The sequence below is a fragment of the Syngnathus floridae genome, chromosome 2, assembly GCF_059516105.1.
Source record: "Syngnathus floridae isolate MCC-2025c chromosome 2, RoL_Sflo_1.0, whole genome shotgun sequence".
Classification (NCBI taxonomy): domain Eukaryota; kingdom Metazoa; phylum Chordata; class Actinopteri; order Syngnathiformes; family Syngnathidae; genus Syngnathus; species Syngnathus floridae.
In genome coordinates, this window is record NC_142414.1 from 17,945,992 (window position 1) to 17,967,050 (window position 21,059).

The 21,059-nt window shown below is 39.9% G+C and overlaps 5 protein-coding genes across 11 annotated transcripts; 3 read left to right on the plus strand and 2 right to left on the minus strand.

Moving 5' to 3' along the window:
• Positions 1-32: 32 nt before the first annotated feature.
• gmeb2 (glucocorticoid modulatory element binding protein 2) lies at positions 33-8,543 on the minus strand. 3 transcript variants are annotated; one of them, XM_088369316.1, is made up of 11 exons: positions 8,393-8,543; positions 7,336-7,476; positions 7,155-7,237; positions 6,682-6,806; positions 6,403-6,506; positions 5,848-6,005; positions 5,181-5,243; positions 4,965-5,102; positions 4,721-4,843; positions 3,865-4,457; positions 33-612 (listed from the first exon to the last, which is right to left on the minus strand). In XM_088369316.1, the coding sequence occupies exons 1-11, from the start codon at positions 8,401-8,403 to the stop codon at positions 610-612; spliced, it is 1,542 nt and encodes a 513-aa protein (XP_088225442.1). In that variant the 5' UTR covers positions 8,404-8,543; the 3' UTR covers positions 33-609. The 3 variants fall into 3 exon arrangements, with proteins under 3 accessions (XP_088225442.1, XP_088225440.1, XP_088225441.1); XM_088369314.1 differs by lacking the exon at positions 33-612 and having other exon boundaries at positions 2,774-4,457; positions 8,393-8,542; XM_088369315.1 differs by lacking the exons at positions 33-612; positions 8,393-8,543 and adding an exon at positions 7,697-7,952 and having other exon boundaries at positions 2,774-4,457.
• On the plus strand, positions 511-2,389 carry pdyn (prodynorphin). Its single transcript, XM_088369320.1, has 3 exons — positions 511-722; positions 858-994; positions 1,686-2,389. Exons 2-3 carry the CDS (start codon positions 872-874, stop codon positions 2,238-2,240), a joined length of 678 nt encoding a protein of 225 aa, XP_088225446.1. The 5' UTR covers positions 511-722; positions 858-871; the 3' UTR covers positions 2,241-2,389.
• Positions 8,093-10,648, plus strand: tpk2 (thiamin pyrophosphokinase 2). The gene is made up of 8 exons (XM_088369317.1): positions 8,093-8,337; positions 8,410-8,651; positions 8,783-8,846; positions 8,907-9,037; positions 9,431-9,549; positions 9,947-10,079; positions 10,161-10,257; positions 10,344-10,648. The coding sequence occupies exons 1-8, from the start codon at positions 8,268-8,270 to the stop codon at positions 10,388-10,390; spliced, it is 903 nt and encodes a 300-aa protein (XP_088225443.1). The 5' UTR covers positions 8,093-8,267; the 3' UTR covers positions 10,391-10,648.
• Positions 10,649-10,973: 325 nt separating this feature from the next.
• On the minus strand, positions 10,974-15,426 carry LOC148402324 (rho-related GTP-binding protein RhoA-C-like). The gene is made up of 5 exons (XM_088369322.1): positions 15,267-15,426; positions 13,964-14,119; positions 13,522-13,642; positions 13,311-13,441; positions 10,974-12,943 (listed from the first exon to the last, which is right to left on the minus strand). The coding sequence occupies exons 2-5, from the start codon at positions 14,117-14,119 to the stop codon at positions 12,770-12,772; spliced, it is 582 nt and encodes a 193-aa protein (XP_088225448.1). The 5' UTR covers positions 15,267-15,426; the 3' UTR covers positions 10,974-12,769.
• A 509-nt stretch (positions 15,427-15,935) lies between these two features.
• tpx2 (TPX2 microtubule nucleation factor) lies at positions 15,936-20,773 on the plus strand. 5 transcript variants are annotated; one of them, XM_088369308.1, is made up of 15 exons: positions 15,936-16,070; positions 16,310-16,426; positions 17,229-17,315; positions 17,447-17,537; positions 17,618-17,677; positions 17,869-17,986; positions 18,273-18,441; positions 18,530-18,668; positions 18,783-18,996; positions 19,111-19,206; positions 19,288-19,455; positions 19,533-19,679; positions 19,818-19,929; positions 20,059-20,225; positions 20,585-20,773. In XM_088369308.1, exons 2-15 carry the CDS (start codon positions 16,324-16,326, stop codon positions 20,693-20,695), a joined length of 1,782 nt encoding a protein of 593 aa, XP_088225434.1. In that variant the 5' UTR covers positions 15,936-16,070; positions 16,310-16,323; the 3' UTR covers positions 20,696-20,773. The 5 variants fall into 5 exon arrangements, with proteins under 5 accessions (XP_088225434.1, XP_088225437.1, XP_088225436.1 ...); XM_088369311.1 differs by having other exon boundaries at positions 17,447-17,522; XM_088369310.1 differs by having other exon boundaries at positions 17,229-17,309.
• Positions 20,774-21,059: the final 286 nt, after the last annotated feature.

Genomic DNA, 21,059 nt, shown 5'->3' on the forward strand with positions numbered 1-21,059 from the left:
TTAAGAATGAAGTTTCTTTTGTCATAAACAAATGGAAACCTTTTTTTGCCTAATATAAATAATTTTCTTTATTTTTTTAAATTGTTTTTTTATGCATTTCACCTAACATAAGTGGCTACTTAACACAAGTCTTTCTAGACATCACTTAAAATAAATTGTTTTAAGGAAATCTTATTTGACACTTTACAAATTGTGAACTTGTAAAGTAACTGTCGTCAGATTAGTTCACTCAGAAAAGTAACATTAATCATTACTGGGGGGGGAAAGTATATAATAGAGTAACATTCCTGGCATTACTGAGCATGAACAGGAAGTTGTGAAAGTTCAAAATATTCAGTGTCTTCTCCCTTCTTATGGGCTGTAGCCTATTTTTGCAAATTATACTAAGAAGTGAAGCATTGTTCTCCGCTCATTTCGCGAGACATATAGAATATGATAAATGTTGGAGCAAATGCGTGAATTGCCAAATCCCTTACCCTTATCCCCCGTGCCTTCTTTTCTGTGCGTAGGTGTTGTCAGAATCTCCCCAGGCATATTTACGCACTATGGTTCTTTCTCATTGGTGCACTGGGGAACTGCGTTGATGCGCATGCAGTGACACTGCCTTGATCACTGTAATAAAAAGAGAGGCAACAAGGAGAAATCAAGCACTGGAGTTAGAGGCACCAAAGCAAGCAGACATTTGATGGTGGATTTGATCAACACGTCATCACAAACTTTCGGTACTCTTTTGCTTTTATCTTTACAACACTGTGTGCACATTTGTGCATTTATATTGTGGACTTTCTCTTGGAGGAGTTATACATACTTTTTCAACATCATCATATTTATCTTGTGATTCTTATGTGTGTTGTCAGGAATTTGCTGAAGGATGGAGTGGTATGTGCTGGTGCTGATGCTGAGCTTGCCCCACTCCATGCACGCACATTGTTCTTCGCAGTGTCACAAATGCTTGCAGAATATCTTCAAGCCCAACGGCGCCTACAGTAGCTTGGTAAGAAGATGGGCAACTCTACTCCAAGTGCTTATGAAATTAGCTATTTTGGGGTCTTTGTGTTGAAGCTTGTAGCTGTTTTAATCTTCCTCAAGGGATGAATAGTTTTTCTTTAAAAAGTAATAAATGTAAAATTACATTATTTTGTAAGGAACGTGAGTACGATAGTTTGCGCTTGCATTTTTTTAAGGATGTTTTTTTTCTTAAATATCTATTTCTTGCTCTTTTATTGCTGTAAAATGTACTCTTCCACACTAGGACAAAAAATGAAAAATGATTGATACAATTTCAATTTTTATTATGGTTTCGTTGCAATTTCAACTAATGTAGCCTGGAAATTATGTTGGGTGATATGCTGTGCATTTTGAAATTATGCATAAAGTTGCCTTTGCTTTGCCATTATATGCATCTCTGGGGGGGGGGGGGGGGGGGGGGGGGGGGGGGAATAAGAAACAACTGCAAAATGATAAGCGGATTAGATATTACATTTGAGAATTTTTCTTTTTTTATTATTTAAAAAAAAAAAACACTGACAACACCCGTATTCCAAATATTTAGACCACATATTTGAGAAAAATAGAAACACGTTAAAAATAACAAAGCTTTAGTGCTTTGGTCTTTAATTTTTTTCCCCCAGATCTGTATTTTATTTATTAATGGAATGACACAATTATCCATGGGTGTGTTGCAGTGGTGCGGGTTGTTGTGTGTGGATGACCCGTCGCTGTGTGAACGCGTTGCGGGTCTGGAAGACGTGAGACACGAAGATGAGAAGGTGCAAGAGGATGAAGAAGATGGGACCAGCAAACAAGCCGACGCGCAGTTCCTGAAGAAGCTGGACCAGACCATCAAGGAGCTACTGTCCCCCTCTTGGCAGGACAAGCACGTTGCGGAGATAGTGGCGGACTTATTGAAGAAGACCGGGGAGAGAGGAAATGATGTGCCGGCAGAAGAAGCGGAGAACAACCCGGAGGGAAACGCGCTCCGCGCCTCTGATCACGTGAAACGTTACGGCGGCTTTTTACGCAAGTTTGGCCCTAAGTCCAAGAGAAGCGAATCCGAGGAACCCGAGGAGCTTCAGAAGCGCTACGGGGGCTTCATGAGGCGCATCAGACCTAAACTGAACAACATCAAGTGGGACAAGCGCTACGGGGGCTTCCTGCGTCGCCACTTCAAAATCTCGGTGCGCTCCGCCGAGGATCCTTTCTCGTCCTACTACGACGACCTGAGTGGAGAAATGAGATGAACTGCGTAAAGCGCAATGAACGCTCACTGCAGCTTTACTTCATCTTCTATTTAAGCCCAAATCATGCCTGCTGTACTTGCTGCCTTCTTGTCTGTGCGGTTCTGAATTCCAAGTCTTTGATTGTTTAATAAAACCATGAATCAAACTAAGACTGGAACTTTTGTCCACAAACGTAAATCAAATGCAATTCCACCGACAATTTGGAATAAACGTAAATATTTTCACTTATTTTGTCGAAAGTGATGATGGTAAAGCTGACCGCGTTTTTTATTTTATTTAATTCGTTCCGAGATTTAAAACTAGAACAGAACTGATCTGAGAATATAAAAAAATGTTTTCGTAATTTTGACGTGGCGTCTTGTCAGTCACAAAATATATAACACATTTTCACTGTACGCCCCCGCCCCCAGCGCATTACGTTAGCATGTCTGTACCGCCATCTCGTGGCCATGAAAAGTACAAAAGATACTTTTTCAGGCGTCATAATTACCTTTGCCAAAATTATAAATCAAATTTTTACTGGCAGAAGTCGGTTTGTTTGACCGTCAATTTATTTGTGATTGTGTTGTTTTTGGTAAGGCTCAGCTTTTCAAATGCAAAATAAATACCTATGTTCATACTTGAACAATATTACAAATGTTTCTTTTAATCTAATAATATTCAAACAATTTTTTGTGCAAATTTCATCTCTACCTGATCAGATTCTAAATGTTGTCTTTTTGTAGTCTTTTAAACAATTTAGGAAAGCAACGGTGAAGCTTTTTGTAGCTGTTATCAACATGAATGATTGCTCGTTTGCTTAAAGAGTTTTCATTAGCGCAAATCCATACACCAACTGTCTTTCGAAGTGATGCAATATTTTATACGTAATATTCGCTAAAGCATTTATTACATAAATTAAAATATTCAAATCAAATCTTTCATGTTGACCGAAGAGTGATATTTGCAACATATTCTAATGAGCAATTCAGACTACCAATCAAAAAGTGAGGTATTTGGAACATTTTGGTGGTCGTCTGTGTTGCAACACACTGCCATACAAATAAATCAGCGAAGAGAGAAAACAACCGATTAAACACCTGCAGGACATCCACCGGGTGTTCATGTCTTTTTCTCTGTTTTCTACAATGTATCTTTGGTTGAGGCACTTTTTTGCATTCCTACTCTCAATGTCGCCAAAAATTAGCCCTGCCGCAAATAGGGAAAATCTGAGGAACTGACACCCTTTGAAAAATAATTTTGTTTATCGATGCCAGTAGATGATATAAAAGCACTACTTTTGTCCAAATTAAGCTCCTCAGCTCATTTGAACATAATTCCTGGGCATCAAGATGGTGGCAAAGCAATACTTCTACTGCTTTGACCTAAGTGAAAAACCTGAGTTTTTAATACAAGAGTTTATATATATATATAGTTTTTATAAATATGATTGGGTTCACTGGCTACCATATTAACTGCTCTAAATGGGTGAGAATACTGCTATGGTCTTTGATACATTCTCAAACAAAAATGTTCTCATTTCAAACAAACAAACAAAATGGAAAACAATGTGTCCCTGAACAAACTAAATGCTAATTTGCCATCATTGCTGCTCCACCAGCTGCTGCATGTCATCCCCTCTCACCTCATTGTGCTGACCTTCTTCATTTTCACCAGCTTCAACTCCCTGTAGGAAAATGTCTGCGGTTGTTGCCGTGGCGTCCACCACAGTAATGGTGCCGACCGGCTGCGTGATGCAAGTGTTTTGTGAGCTGGCCAGGCCCTGCAACGTGGCCGGCAGTGTCACCAACTGGAACTGAGGACTGACCATTTTGACAAAGGTCGACGAGACGATGGCGCCGCTCTCGGAGGACGCCCCCTCCTGACCCGCCACGGCGGAGAGCACCGTCAGGTTGGAAGCGTCGGCCGTCAGCTCCGAGCCGTTGAGCGGCGAGGTCAGCAGAGTGTAGCCGCTCAGGGTGGAGGCCGCCGGAGCTCCCGCCACAGTCAGCAGCTTACCGAGCGGCACGCCACTTAATTGGCTGAGAGGCAGGGCGACTTGTGCGGGCGCGGGGATGGCGGACGCTGGGCTGGAGGCGGCGCGGCTCATTCGGGAGCGCTTGGGGGCCGGGGCTGCGGATCCAGGGCTGAGGTTCATCAGGACGTTGTTGAGGTGCTGAGATTTGCTCTTCAGCTCCTTGGCTCGTTTTCTGTGCTCATCACACTGTTGCTCCAGAGCTGTACACAGACATGATGTTGAGACAAACAATAGTAATGCCTCTTTTTGCAAGAACCAGATGTTCCAACTTACACTGGTCAATAATTTTTTACCTTTTTTTTTTTAAACACAGATGCACTTTATCTAATTCAATAATCTGTTGGTTGATTCATTGCAAATTGTAAAATATTAACTCAAAATAATCTATGAACAACCTGACCCATCACTTTGAAAAATTAAATGTGGCCTTTGATCATAAAGGTTTTTTTCCATAATGACTGACCAACGAGGCTGCTGGTGTACTGTTCTCTGTAATGGTCCATTTGGCTCTTATGACTGCTCAGAACCTTCTTGACGAGGTCCAGCATTCCAAAGTTGTGCACGATGCTGTCGAGCAAAGCGGCATCTGACGAAACAAACCACTCTGCGTTAAATGGGTCAGCTGATGGTCCTGACACTGGATCATACGGCTCAGTTCATACCACGGCAAATCAGAAAACATCCGTTTCACTGAAGTGGATTCTAACCTTTGACCTGCAGTGATGGTTCACACACTCTTTCATGCAGCCCCTTTAGGACCTCTTGGAGTTCCTTCTGGAAGTCCTCAATCACCTCCTCCAGCAGCCCTGCGTCCTTCAGCGCACGCCAGAATGACACGGCATCCTCTGCACATCCAAATACGTGTGAACAGAATGTCATCGAAAGCTGTCACAATTTTAATCTGTGCAAAGACTTAGAAGCACCTCCAACGGCTGTGACCCCCTCTGAAGGTCCCTCTGACCCCTCTGGGCGGGAGTTTCCATTCACTATAATGGAAACGACACAATGTTTCAACAAACCCCTCTTTATTTTTCTCTCTTCTTTCTCTCTAAGCTGTCTGCACACAATACTGAACATGCAAATAAGTATAGAACAACATGGGGAAAAGGGCAACTAGGCCAGCTGTTATCATAACTTGATACATTATTTGAACAAACTGAGTTTGAGTGCCTTTTTAGATGAATGGGACAAAAGAGTTCTCAATAAGTATGGTGCACTTCAGCTCTATGCCACTCCAATGCACAGGCCTTCACCAAGGCCAAACTGTTTACACAATTTAAAAAATATATAGTGAGTGTATAAGCATGTGTGCGAGCAGGGCTGTGGTAAACTAAGCCTTGTGGCCAGTTGGGGCATGACTCACAAACCTCCACGAAGGCCAAACAAACATGCAGGAACAAAAACACGGTTCCATACTGAGAGAATAGATGGGGGAGTTATAGTTGACAGGTTAAAGCTTGGGGGCATATCCAGTATACAGTGCAATATTTGTGGTGTTCTTTGAACGTCTACAGAGACAAGGCATTAAAGGAAGGACAGACCACAAAGTAGCACATCGCACACCCACGAGCTGGAGGCTCATCTACTTACAGTTAGCAGTGGATGAGGTGGCAGCAGCCAGGTCAGCAGACTGGTCTGAGCTGGCAGCCAATTTGGTTCCCAAGAGGTCAATTTTGGTGCTGCGGCAGGTGTTGGAGCAGACTTTTGCGTGATGGTAGAATTCCAGCTCGCCGGAGTCCATGATCTTCCTGGGGAAGAAAAAGTTGTGGTTACAGTTACATGTTGTCTTTGGAGTTTCCTAACACTACCAATAAACTACTAAAGATTTACTGTTGAGAAGCTGAAATTCAAAGCAAAAAAAGATAATCAAAAATATTAATACATTGTTGCACCTTTATAATAAAACGAATTGCACTGCTCACATTGAATTAAAAAAAGATACATTGTGCATAAAGGCAAAAAAAAATCATAATTGATATAAGAACATAGCCTACAATTAAAAAAGAAATCGTTAAAAACTCTTCCAAAAATACTTGAAAAGTGTACTAACAACTAACACTAACTGACAAACACTAAAAATTAATTAAACTACTCCTTTCTCTTTTCATGTACATACATATAGTCAATATTTTACATACATTATACCTGAGCATGGTGCCATTGAGTCTGATAGCTCTTTTCCAGTCCTTCAGTGTCGACTTGCCCGCAAGGCAGACAAACTCTTTTGGGCTGATGAGCTGATCATTAAACTGAAGAATACAAAACACAATAAGGGGTGTATTATTTTTGTTAGATTAAGCCCAGAATGTATTCACATCAAAAATGTTTTGTAACATTACTTCCTCTTCGATTATTGCAACAACTTTGCTTCAAGACTCATGTAAATGGAAGAATGCATTTAAGAGTCATTAGGTAAAGAGGTACCTGGACACACTTCACATTGATCCCAGGGCAGACAAACTTCTTCCACACCAACGTGCCTGTGGCATCTCCACACGTGATGGGGTAGAATACATCAGACTCCGCATCCACTTCCTCTGTGAGCTTCACTGCAAAATATAGAGACAGGGTCAAAAACACAATGACATAACTCAATAAAGAACTGATTGTCATTTTGATTCCAGTTTGTCAACTGTAAGATCTTGGCAGATGTTATCAATGCATTTGGGGGTTGAACTTAATTATGACTTTCTAAGAAAATAGATCACATTGTCTAATATGAAATGATGTAGCAGCTCTAGAGCAGTGGTCATATTTTAACAAAAAAAAAATCATTCAGACTCAGATAAACAAAACAGAAATAATGCCAGTTATTTATTCTTTCTTGTGCGCCCCGGTACCAAATGATCGACTGATAAATGTACATATTATTAAACAGATAATATAAGATACTTTACCAATGACTGCTTCTTCATTGGACAAGGGATCTGATTTACTCGTATCATCAGTTTCTACTTGAGTGACTGTGAGGACCTGAGCTCTGAAAAGACACACAAAATGAAACAACAAGAAAAAAGGTGCAAAAGGATCCAGCATTGCTGGTAATGGCTTTTCATTGTGCTGTTACAAAGTACAAACCCTGGCTGATCGATGAGCTGGGTGGCTACCATCACTGTTTTATCCTCCTCCACCACAGAGAGGCCCTCAACAGTTTCATCAGACATTGTCACTATCACGACCTCATTCATTTCTTGCAAGTTGACCTCAGCCAAGGCCATGCTGCACAACACACAGATGAAGAAATAGACATTCAAAGATAGATAAATCCATAGGCGAATAGATATAGACAGAGCGATATATACATTTGTTATTATAGTAATTTACAGTTCAAATAAACCTGTCAAGTCCGTACATACTTAGGAAGAATGGTAAAGAGGCGTAGCGCAGCTAAAATCACTTCTTTTATTACAATGATATTATTTTTTGGACGAAATCTTACCTTGCTGATGTTAGCCACTTAGCAGATACCTAGCTGAGTTAACGCTAGCACAATAGTAGCTCCAGGTCCCTATAAACTAGTTATGGAGGGGCAATTGGGCTTTGAGCTAGTTTCCATTTAATTTGATAAAATGCACAAAATACTTTGGGTGTACAGTTCTTGAAATACAAGTTTCCATCCTCCTGAGACTTCCTATAACTGTATATTACTAGTACGCAGCTGGTCCTTCTTCTTCTTGGTATTAACGGTGATTTAAAATCCAACATCAGTGACTTTCGCCATCTACCGCCGAGTTAGTCAATTGCAATTTACTATCGAATACGTACGCTTTACGGAAGCCCACACTGACTAAAATTCTAAAAGTACGCAACAAAAATTCCAGACCAATAGATGGCGCAATTTCACGCAATACTGTTTGCAACTGCTGTTGTACCGAGAAGAAACCTTGATCGGTAGGGAATGTCGACAAATAATTTGATATCTCTGGTTTCAAGTTATTGCTGTAGCCCGACTGGCTAGAGCAACGGGAAGCACGTAAAGTGGCTCTGTCCGAACTTGCTTAGAGTTTATCATGGCGAACAGTGTCTGGACAGAAAAGGTACTCCAGCTCCTCCACCGAATGAATAACTTTTATTTGCCAGGTAATTGCTTGAAGTCATGTAGCGTTAACACAACAACGGAACGCGGGCCACTCACAAAAATGTCATTTGCAGGCTCTTGTCGTGCGAATTGTCTTCGATTTGAGATAGATGGAATCAAAGTTGGTTGGATTATGCCGCACGTAGCCTCGCAGTTGGCATGCTACGGAGATGTGTTCCAAAAGCCACTTGGGGGTGCTCTGTCACTGTGCAACAATCTGGACTCTTACGACAAAAGGTCCGAGGCAGTGGACGTTGTTCTGTCGAACCTGAGACGTGAATCTTCACTTTGCTGCCTCAAAGGTTGGAGAGATGAGGTGAGACGTGTTACAGCAGTGGTGGACCATGCTTGCTGTCATAAACATTGACATACAATTACAATGTCATATTATTGCTGGAAAGATGCAATACCAAAAGTATGAATTGAAAACATATTCTCTTCTTTCAGAGATACAATGTAATGGACAAATTCTCAGATCCTCCAGTGATGTGGATGGAAAGAGCAGCTACCAGTAAGTCACCCAGTTGCATCGCGAGTGTCCCATGTGATTCTCATCCAACTTGTTCAACAGGTCTTTTTGGGGTCAAGCGTTATGGCGTCCATATCAATGGTTACACAGTTAGTGAGAGTGGAGACGTCTGTATGTGGTTAGCGCGACGCTCTCTCACCAAGCAGACCTATCCTGGACTACTTGACAACATGGTGAGAACAAACATGATCACAACAAGCAGCTCAAATGAATGCACTTGGTTGCAATTCTGTGCATAAACAAATTCAGCCAAAGACATGAAGATGAAATAGAAATGTTTCTGGTCACATACTTGGACTATAATTAGCTAATGGCCCTACAACTATTTCCTTGAAAGACACTGTTATATATTTTAGATTCTTTCAAGTCAATGTTTATCAACATCAACATGTACGTGTGTAGTATTTGATGTTCAATATAATGGCAATTGTATTGCTGTGGAACGTTAAACCAAAGTATTCCCGATTAATTAATTGAAATGCCTTGTATTAATAATCACAGCCTTCTCTCTGTTGTATCAACACCTCATAAAAGACATTCAGTGGATCGGCCTTGTGTCTTTGAAGGCAGCAGGCGGTTTGGCTGCTGGCATGAGCATCAAGCACACACTAGTGAAAGAATGTCAAGAAGAGGCATGCATTCCAGAGGCGCTTGCAGAAAAGGCCCACCCGGTATCCACAGTGAGGTACGTCGACCTTTTTTGGCACATTTCACAAATCAAAATTAATGTTAAGACTATATATCAAATACTACTGTCAAATACATCAAAGAACTGTGAAAAGGTAAGTTGTTTTTTAAGAGTTGTGCAAAATTTGGAACACTGTCTTTTGAGTAATTTTGCAAAACCAACATGTCATTGTAAATAAAAAAATCACCCTCATTGATGTTTAAAACAAATAATTCAGTGGGGAATTGCATTGGCTGTTTGGGGAAATGAAACAAAAACAGCATGTACTTAATCATTTTCAACAGTGTGTTGATATTGTCATGAAACATTGTTATTTTTAACCGAAAATGACTTCCTGTACTTGACGTTCAAGACAAATTGAGTACCACTGATCACTTGAGGAATTGTTCTCTAGCTACACCTACGAAGACGGAGAGGGAGTGTTTTCAGAAAGTCAGTTTATCTTTGATTTGGAACTTCCTCTTGCCTTCAAGCCCAGAGTAGGCGATGGAGAAGTACAGGAATTCTACCTCCTGCCCATAGAGAAGGTGAGACCAAAGGGCACCTCTAAATACTCCAGGCTCTGATGATGATGTCATCATTTCTTATAAATGCATTTTTTTCATCAGGTGAAAGAACTACTGGCCACGGAAGATTTCAAACCGAACTGTGCCATGGTGGTCTTGGACTTTCTCATTAGACATTCTTTTATTGAGCCTGACAGAGGTTAGTCTCGTTCTGGAATGGGTTATGCACAGATCCCATCTGTTGACCTGTTCAACTAAGTCTCCATGTGGTTCTTGTTTTCTCAGAACCCTTTTACCAGGAGTTTGTGTCCGGACTCCATCAAGCATTATAGAAAGAAATCAGTCGTAATCAACGAGACAGTCATCCTAACTTCCTGGAAGAAATTAGCATAGATATATCATGATAGAAGCAGTTTTATCAGAGCAGTAAAATATTTTGTCATTAAAAGAGCCCTCAAAACCTTTGTAAACTCGATGGAATAATAAGACAACATGACAGTTTACTCTTAGTTTAATTTTATAAATGTAAGTGTAAAAAGTATTATGTTTGGTGAATGTTGAATAATAATAAAAAAAATCAAACACTCGAAGGCATGGATATCTTTGATGGCAGAAAACCTAAGATCTGTTGCCACATACCAACATAAAATATTATGTGATTGACAGTAAACAATCTTATGACATCAATAATGCGTTATTACCAAGTTCACAACAGGGATTTTATATATATATATATATATATATATATATATGTATATATATGTATATATATATATATATATATACACACACACACACAGTTTATGTGTACGTGTGTGTGTGTGTGTATGTATATACGTATATATATATATATATATATATATATATATATATACATATATTACATGTATATATGTATATAAAAAACCTAATCAATTACATTTCACAATATTTTTTTTTACTTTTATTATACTGAGTTTTACTGACTGAATACAATGTAAGCAAGTGAAATATCACATCTCGATTAAATTAATATACCACACATGATGTGCGAAAACTGATTACATAGAAACACCATGGGAACACTGGCTCTTGTGTATTTTCTCATGTAAAAGCTGGTTGAGGTCTCTAATAAAGGAAATAAAAACAGGAATTTAAGGCCATAATTATCTCCCTTGTCCAAAGGTAAAAATACCATTTACTGTCACTGTTCCTTCTGCAGTGGTTTCAGGGGACCCATTTCAATAAACATCACAACCAGCTTCAACCAATTTAAAAATTGAAGAACCACAAGTAAACATCCTACAGTAGAAATATATGCAGTCAAGCAATATTTTTTTTAATTTGCGTTGAAAATTGTACTGCATAGTCATTTGTTACTCCACATCATTTACCCTTAAAAACTAATTACATTTCAAGGTCAAATACTGAACCTAATATTGCAACTAAAGCAATTCTCAACACAGTCGTGTGACAAGTACAGTGGATATAGGTTAATGCTGGAATGATTTTCTTGACAAGCGAATTCCACCCTCTTTATACCGTGCCTCCAGAATATCTTACTTTTGAGGTCAGCTTTCTTTTCTTCTTCAAAATAACTATTTTCTAGTTTTCATCACAACAGTGAATATCTTGAAAATGCGTTGGCATTAAGGAGGAAAACAAAAAGGGAATCAAAAAGTAAAACGTGTGCAGCTTAACTCCATGCAAATGTTGACAAATATGTATAATTTGTATCTTTAAGGCAGACATGCAAAAGAAGCAAATGCATGGAATGTTGTTTTATATTTAAGCACTTTCAAAAAAAGGGTGTACACAAATGTGTTGGATGTTCAAATATTTAACTACCACAGTAGCTATATCTAAAAAAGAAAAAGTCTACACATCCCTATATTAAAAATGCCAAGGTTTCAAAAAAACAATGTGGTCAAAATCAATTGATGACAAAAGATTACCCAAACCTGTCAAGGCACTTGAACAAGTACAATGATATCTACTAATGCTGCAGGTGATTTCATACAAAGAAACATTGGTGTTTAGACAAAGTACTTTCAAGCATCAGGCTAGAATTTTTTTTGACAAGTTCCTCTTGCAGTTGCAAAGCCCAAGCTTGCTTTAATCTATTTAGTAGTAAAGTTAATACAAGTTGGTAGCAATAATCATGTGTTTGTAAGCCGTCTTTGTCACAAGCTAAAGAAGCCGGGCCAATGAGTGAATGTGCTGAAATAAAAAAAAATAAAATAAATTTAAGATAAAAAAAAAAAAAGCATGGAAACTTTTTTAACGTTGTGCTTAAATTCTGACTGTCACTCACAAACGCTAGCAACACCACCACTTCAGGTGTCATCGTATGGATGACAGACACTCTTCCCCTTATTAATAGCCACTGTCGGATCCAACGGACTAAATTGAAGCGTTTATTTTAGGGTAAATAGTAGTACAAAATAGTTTTTAGAATTCAATACAAAAATTTGGTTTTGAGTAACGTTAGTCGGCATGAATTAACATCGGAATTTCTGGGGAAGGAATGCAAAACAATACATTCTGGTTGAACAAATATCTTTGCTCTTACATTAAACTTGGATGTTTTTTGTTTTTTTTCACAGCAATTGACCATCACCCCTTTGGCCCATTTGATATTTTCGACTCAACTAAATTGACCCCTTTTGGGCTTTGCTCGGCCTGGTTTGGTTCCCCTTCTCCTTTGCTTCCTGTGTGACCTGCTTGCTACTTTATAGCACAAGACATAGGCCCTTTTTGCCGCGTCTCTTTGCCTGCAGTGCTGCCCTGGTGGCCATTTCAAACACTTCCCTCACGCCGTCCTTGGTCTTCGCTGAGCACTCCAGGTAGCCAAAGGCGCAGATTTTGTTTGCCATTTCCCTTCCTTCCTCTGACTTTACAGGTTCCTGGTAACCAGATGTCAAACGACATTATTTATTAAAAAAAAAAAAAAAAAATACACACACATGTATTTCTAATTTCTTAAAACATTAGCTAATATTGTTGATAAAAGTTTAATGAATGGTGGCGGCTTTTTGGATGCTGGAACCAATAATTCCAAATATAACTCATTACAATGGGATGTTTTGGTATGAAAGTCAACCAGCGTCATAGACAGAATTGTGGTCAAACTTTGAGGTGCCGCTAGCTTGTCAGTATTATTGCTATTTTGTCACATGGGCTCATTAAGATCGGTTTAATGGACAGAAAAGCGAAATATGTTCAAATAACTGCTGCAAAAGAATCACATCATACAGCATCAATGTCCCTCACCTGTTTCATCTTTGCCAACTCTCGACGTGTGAGCTCATCATTGCGGAGGTCTTTCTTATTCCCCACCAGAATTATGGGGACATTGGGACAAAAGTGCTTCACCTCAGGTGTCCACTTCTCGGGAATGTTCTCTACATTGTACACAAATGAAAACTTTGTGTTAGACCCCCAGAGTAGATCAACATGAAAGAACAGCAAGCGGAAATGGCACCTAAACTATCGGGACTATCAACGGAGAAACACATGAGGATGACGTCTGTGTCGGGATAAGAGAGTGGTCGTAAGCGATCATAGTCCTCCTGACCTGCCGTGTCCCAAAGAGCCAGCTCTACCTGCAAATATTTCAAAAATGTGTCATCACAAATGTCATGGTAAGATGATTCACTTTGCTATTTGTCATTTAATGGTCTAACTCTTAAAGATGGACACCATGTTATGATTTCAGATACACTTTTTTTTACTTCTGTGTAAACACAGGAAATCTACCTGAAATTATGCAGACAATCTTTTTTTTTTTTTTTTTACATATGTTCACTGATAACAGCGGCAGGAGACACGTTTCTCTTGCAAACATGGCAATGACCAAAAGCTGCTGCAAGTAAACACCGTTCAAAGAATATTGGATTTCTGTAAGGAAAACCAGTACACATTACCTGTCTCCCGTCCACTTCAATGTCAGCCACATAGTTCTCAAACACCGTTGGCACATACACTTCAGGAAACTGATCCTTGCTGAACACGATGAGCAGACAAGTCTTGCCACATGCGCCGTCTCCAACTATGACTAGTTTCTTTCGGATCGCAGCCATCTGAAGAAAGCAAGCAAATGAAAATTGGGATAAATTACTGTTATGAGTGAGACATTTTTGGGGCTTTTTTGTAGCTTCCATTTTTGTCCAAGTTATTGATCAACCTCAACAAACGAAAATTGCCCTCTCTGCATCTACTTTACTTACAACCAAGACACACCCTTCCTGAATCAAGCACACAAAAAAATCACCTCTTGAACGTGAAATAAATTAAACTCCACAAATAGGGATCGAGCCCTGCCACAAATACTGAAAAACCATGAAACTGACAGTAAATGTTAAACATACTAAAAATATTATTCCCCAACTGTTTCAGATAATTTCAAACTCAGTTGACATTGCCTTTAAGAATACATGGATTAAAGATTAGACACACACAAAAAAATTGGTGAATTTGTGACTAATTGATGTGCTATGCGGGGATTACTGTATGATAGAACAGAAAGAAAAGCATCACCACAAGGGTAAGTTAATTGTGACAGCCGATAAAGAGCAAATAAAGTAAGGCTGTAAGATTTTTTTTTTTTTTTTTTTTAGCTATGATGTTATTATATATCATAAGAACTAAGTCATGGTGCAGCTATGTTTGTGAGTGGAGGAGGCAGAGGCACTGTGTTGCTGCATTATGTATAAGTAAGCGGGACACCATTTGGATCGGATTATCATTTAAAGAAATTTCTTCTTAAATTGCGTTGGTCCTTTATTGACGGGTTATTGATATTGCCAAGTATCTCGATTGCATTTTTTTTTAACAACTTCACTTCCTAGGCAGTAAAAAAAAAATGGTGACAACGAATCGGCGACATATTGCCAACTCAACTATCTATGGGTTACCGTTTACCAAGGAGACACATTTTTAACACAAAGAAAGGTAGAATCTGACTATCGTCGTTTCAATGTTGCTTCCATTTGCTCTGTTTTAATATTGTGAGAGCTAATTTGTCGCCAACAAGATAGCTGTTAGCGTTCTGCTAACAGCTAGCTTATTTTGGTCCCGAGTTTTTTTTTTGGTCCCTTGTCAAGCAAGTTTGTATTCTGTACTTTCTAGCAGCGCCTGATATACACACAGAACAACAACACATAACACAATTAAAACGATAAACCAACGTATAATATTATACTAAAATGTTAGCCTTGAAATACTCGCCTTTCTTTGGTTTTCCTGTCGAGGTTTATCAGTTCCTCCTTAAGCACTGATAGATTGCGTCATCACCATGCATACTTTCAGCCAATAGGAAACAGTATCCTCATGCTCCGGCCCCGCCTTCAGTACGTGAGCTTTCAACTGGGAGCTTGTTTCACGTTGAAAATAAACAAGACCAAAATTGACGCGCAGTGAAGTAAAAAATGTCCAAAAAGACAATTTGCACTCGTCGGGATGGCCACCTTGTTTTTATATTTTCTTGATGGTAATACCCTAAGTATAATACCCTAAGTATGCCAAAGGTTCTCCACTGCAATACTTGTTTTTCTGTGTATCAGCAGGATTTGAGTATCTGCAGGCTTGCGCTTAGTATAATATAAAATAACCTATTTAAAAAAAGTGTGCCTTTGATGAGGTGGACAAATAAATATATGCCCTGATTTTCTTGAAAACTTAGCACAAAACAAAAAAAAATGCCTCGCTTTATAAACTAGGCTAAATAGTTTTCTAATTTTAAAGTGACCCATCCGAATACCAAAATTGTGTCTCACCGACCATCATGATTGCCTCACTTCTTCCTGTTTTTGTTTCTGAAGTTTTCAAAAGTTTGTGAAATTTCAGCGTTTGCCTGGGTGGGGGCGCTGGTGAGTTTGACTTATCTGAAATCTGAACCAATAAACGTCGAGGTAACGAGCACGAAGGCAGCGATTGGATCGTTTAAAAAGCACCGCCATTGGGTAATGCATTTTAAAACTTCCAGAATAAACACCACGCATTGTCTGTAGCACTCCGTCTCTCTCATATACCGTAAGTATTTTTTTTTTAGCAGTACTTTAATAACTTTTCACTCAGCCGTAGCAAAAAGCATACGTTCAAATTGCTAAACAATGATTTATTATTTTAATGTGCTTCAACTTTAAGAAACGCTTCACCCAACGCTGTCGCCTGTTTGTGTATTCGTCAACTAAGCTTAAACATTTGCTCCGCTACAAACTAATATTCTGTTTACACTTTTTGGTGAACATATACAGTACTTTTTTTTGCAGTACTTTTAGGCGAAATGGCCGATGACTGTCCTGCGGACAGATATGAGTTCGACGCGCCTTCCCACGTCGTCGACTTAAAGCAGTTAGCCAACGAGTCTTTCGATGATGCATGGTTCGGTAAGTATTCACTCACTACGACTTGATGTTTTTTTTTTTATAATATGGCTGATCGATTGACAACAGTAAATTGTGATCGAAAGTGGGTTACGCCCTAGTTTGGCTTTGGTATGCTCCTTCGCTGACATCCATTAATATACGTGCCTACAGGATCGGATATGAAGCTGCTTTGTCCAAACTATAGCTAGCAAATTAAGCAAAATTACTGAAGATTCAAAACATCTTGCCCTGTCCTACATAAGTACAAAATGGAAACAATTATGCAGGTCATCAAATGTAGGCCCTGGTTATGATGTGGTGAAGGAAAGTTTATACAAAAATGAAAGGTTTGTCCAAAGGGAACACTATTGGAAGTTTGAACCAAATAGTTGGGCATCTGTTCCGTAATTGAAATTCAATTGTGATTATCACACACTATGATAATGCATTAATATCCAATGTACTATGTTTTTTATTTTTTTTAATACAAGAAACCATACTTAGATTTATGACCCAAATTCCAGAGGAAAAGAACCACTTATGTGCAGAAAGCTGGGCTCACCCTTAGGCCAGTAATATGAGGTATGGAGGGAGAGCGCTGGCACACTGCCCCTAAACTAGCGAATGTACTGTGGCAAGAAATATCCTGTAAAGTTTAAGAGATTGGGCAATCAAACTGACAGTCATGTTTTACTCCTTAAAATTACATTTTTAGTCATTTTAAGTGGCATCTTCTAAAACTATGGCACCTTCTACAATAAGCACTTTCTTTGTTTACTTGTTTGTTAATCTTAAATTGGTCAATACTGATTTATTTTTACAGATCGACAAGCCATCGAGCAGCCACATTGTGGAACCCCTAATCCGACAACCATTGCCGGCCCAGTGAGAGTTCCGGTTACAGGTGCTGGTTAGTTTTATTTGTACATTGTTTTCCAATTGACAGAGGCACACATAATGCTCATCCTGTATGTCTCGCTCGACCACACAAGTGATTTAGACTGCCTGATATGAAATGAGTACATTGTTTGTTATTTTCAGTTTTAAAGTCTGCTGACTCTAAACCACATGACAGTGGTGCAATGGGAAAAACGCAGCCCAAAGATGAACCAAGCAGGTGCCTGTCTGACGCGTGCGTGACCTTTTTTTTAACTCTCGTAACTGGAATGATGTGCACATGTTGCTGTTAGAATTAACATTTTGTTCTTTTAGAGGTTCAAAGCGGAAGTTGCAAGATGGTCCGTCTTCACGGCGTTCTAAAGTGTCTAAAAGGTAAGTGCTCATTCCTTAAATTGGCATGAAAAAAGAAAGTGGCAAAGGGCAGAAGAGCCCGCTATGTTGACTTTTTCAATATTTCAATGAATACCTTGTGGGTTTATTGGCTAAGCTGCTGGTGATGGTATACTTTGATTTTGAGGTGTGGTATCAGTCATGCTTATGTAACTGAAATTTAACTATAACAGTGCTGAGGACCAAGTGGAGATCTGCAGTGACGTCAACAATGAAGCAGAAGCAATTTGTGATGGAGAAACTGAATTGACTTCATCGGAGAGTCTCCCTCGAGAAGAACCTTCCACATCAGTAAGTAATATCGCCACCTAGAAGTCTGTTAAATGCTGTTGTGGAAATTCATGGAAAGTGCATTTACTGGCCTTAACGTTTCAAGGATCCATATAACAACGTGCTATACATAGAATGCATACCAACTTCTTAAAATGTTTTATGACTGTGTCCATCTGATGTCCACCACAGCTACAATGCACACAAAAATCCTTGTTAATGGCACATGCTAGAAAAAATAGACCACCTATGTGGTGAGCAGTTTGATTGCTCCCTCCATCTCACGGGATTGCATCTGTTTTGTTAGACACGTGTGCTCGGTGGTTGCGGTGTGGACAAACCTGGCAGGCCACTAAAGAGTAACAAGACAAAGGTGGTCAAATCTGTTTACGTACCAGTGGCCGAACACATCATGCAGTTACAGAAGCGAACCCCTCAACGCTTCCGTGAGCTGAGTCGGATTGAAAGAGCCAAAGGTGTTCGAAGTTTGTTCTGTTGTGCACAGTATATATTTAGTGATAGACACAAGAAATTCAGACGGCCGTTTTCAAATGTTTCTAACAGGACCGCCAAAAGCAAAGGTCCAGCGATTGCAGCTCACTCGACCTCAGTCTCCAAAGTTCGCAACAAGACTGAGGAGCCGACCCATCAGAGTTAAGAGCAGTGCTCAACTGGAGGCTGAAAAGGAAGAGGAACGTCTCAAGTAAGCTCAGTCAGCACACTTAAGTAGGAGATGCGCACGTTTACACTGTTTAAATTGTGCTATGTTTTTAAAGGAGTCAATTTTAAAAAAATGTTTGTTACCGCATTTATGAAGGTCAACTTTCAAAGCCCAAGAGCTGAACAAAAAAATTCTTGAGAGAAGGGACTCTGTGAAGAAACCGGTGGTGAAGGAGCCCACTGTACAAGAGGCTTTCACCATGCACATTGAAAAGCGGCTCCAGGAAAGGCAGGCAAGCAAACCCCATGATGAGCCCCAGTCTGCGTTCAAAGCACAAGAACTGCCCAAGAAGATCCTGCAAGGAGTAGTGGTGAGTTCTAATTGGACTCTGTCGTAGATCAGGAGGTGTGGCTCATATTTGTCAATGCCTTGAGAAGCCTTTTGAGACTGTTTTTGTCATTTAGCTGTTATGCTTTGTCAACAGGGAGTGCCAATGAAAAAAGTGAAGCACGCAACCGTGCCTCATTCACCAGCCTTCACCCTCGCAAAGAAAGAGCGTGTTGACATGAAAGCCGAAGAGGTGAGGACCTTGTGTTCAGTCAGCGCTTGAGTGGACTTCCTTCGCCGTCCTGCATGGAATGACACTGAGACCTCTTTTCAGGTGAAACCTGTGCCTTCAATCAAGCATACTCCAGTTCCTCAATTTGGCACGCCATTCCAGCCCATGCTGCAGGACAAGCGGCACACAGAGGTGTGTCCTTTCTCATTTGAGCAGAGGGAGCAAGAGAAGAAGAAACTCAAGGAGATCAGTGAGCAAAAAGAGCACGAGGTAAGATTCCATTAGCCACTTGGCCCTCCAAATGTTCCTACAAGAAACGGTGGGGATGAATAGATTATCACCTGCAGGTTCCAGTGTTCAAGGCTCATCCATTGCCATACTTTGACAAGATCAATCTCCCTGAAAAGAAGAAGCTGGAGCCCACAAAGCCCGAGCCTTTCAGACTTCTGGTGGATGAACGTGGATCAGTCAAGAATGACCGCTTGGAACAAATGGTACTCAAGAATATGTAACACTCAACCGGTCGATGGACCTAATTTTTTTTCTTGGTTGCTTGAACACATGATTCAAAGGCAATTTGATTGACAAGTTTCCTTCTAAAGCGTCTACTAATAATCTTTTCTTTTGAGTAGATGAAAGAGGAGGAGAAAAAAATAAAGGAGGCAGCAATATTTAAAGCCAGGCTGAACACAGTCACCCAAAAAGAACCTTTCCAGCCGAAAAAGGAGGATCGCCCCCCAGTAGGTAAGATGTGCTGGTAGTCTGGCATTTGTGAGTTCTTATCTCCATAAGGTTGGAATGAGCGAGTGAGAAAGCTGAAGGTGAAGCAATGCTTTTCTGGCGGACCCACCTGTGAACTTGATTCTTCCACAGTTGTGGAGTCTTTTGAGCTGGCAACCGAGCAACGTGCCCGAAGCCGTGAAAGGTTTCAGGAGCATCTTTGTCAGAAGGAGGCTGACGAAGCACTTCGACAGGAGAGACTGAAGTGGGAGGAAGAGGAGAAGCTGAAACAAGAGCTCGCTGAACTTCGACACCAACAAGTGCGTAAAAATTCATCACATTCCTCTTTTGGTGTCTATCCCAGCTCCCTCTAAAGAGGTTATCAGCTAAAGTGCTCTTAAGACATGTGGAACAAGATGTAAATGTTACGAACACTGTAAAACTGCATATATTTGAATGTGAATTAAAGCAACGTACAAAACCGATTTGGGTTGTGTAACCAATAAATCAGCTTTTGGTTGTGATAGTCTAAATTTTAAAAAAAAAAATCCTTCCTATAGATATATTTTTTCATACATCAAATGAAAGCCAAAGCATCTCTTACTACTGTGGTCTCTGAAATATTTGGCCTAATTGAGGGGGGGCGTATACTTAAGATGTCCTACTTCTGACCCTGCAGGTCCACAAGGCGCAACCCATTCGCCACTACAAGACTGTGGAAGTGAAGAAAAGTGAGGTTCCACTCACAGTCCCACAGTCTCCAAACCTTTCTGACCGCTTCCGCTTGTAATCATCCTTCCTTTTATTTTCATCTCCTGTATTTGTCTGTAGTTGCCGTTTTTACAATAAAGTTCACATGTTCGAATAACCATTTACAGTTTTTGAGCAATACATGTACACATTGGTTTGTCCACTCTGGTGCCTGCAAGGTTGGCAGTTCAACAGGCTGCCTGGAGGGTTTGCTCATGCCTGAGGAAAGGGCAAAGTCTATGTACTTGCCTATTTTTAAGAACAAAGGTGATTTGCATAGTTGTGGGAATTATATAGTGAAGATGAAACTCTGGGCAAGAGGAAATTATGCAATTCCATAACATTTTGCTCAACAAATATAAAGGCCTTTCATTAACATGGTTCTTGTTTTTGCAGTGCTGTAA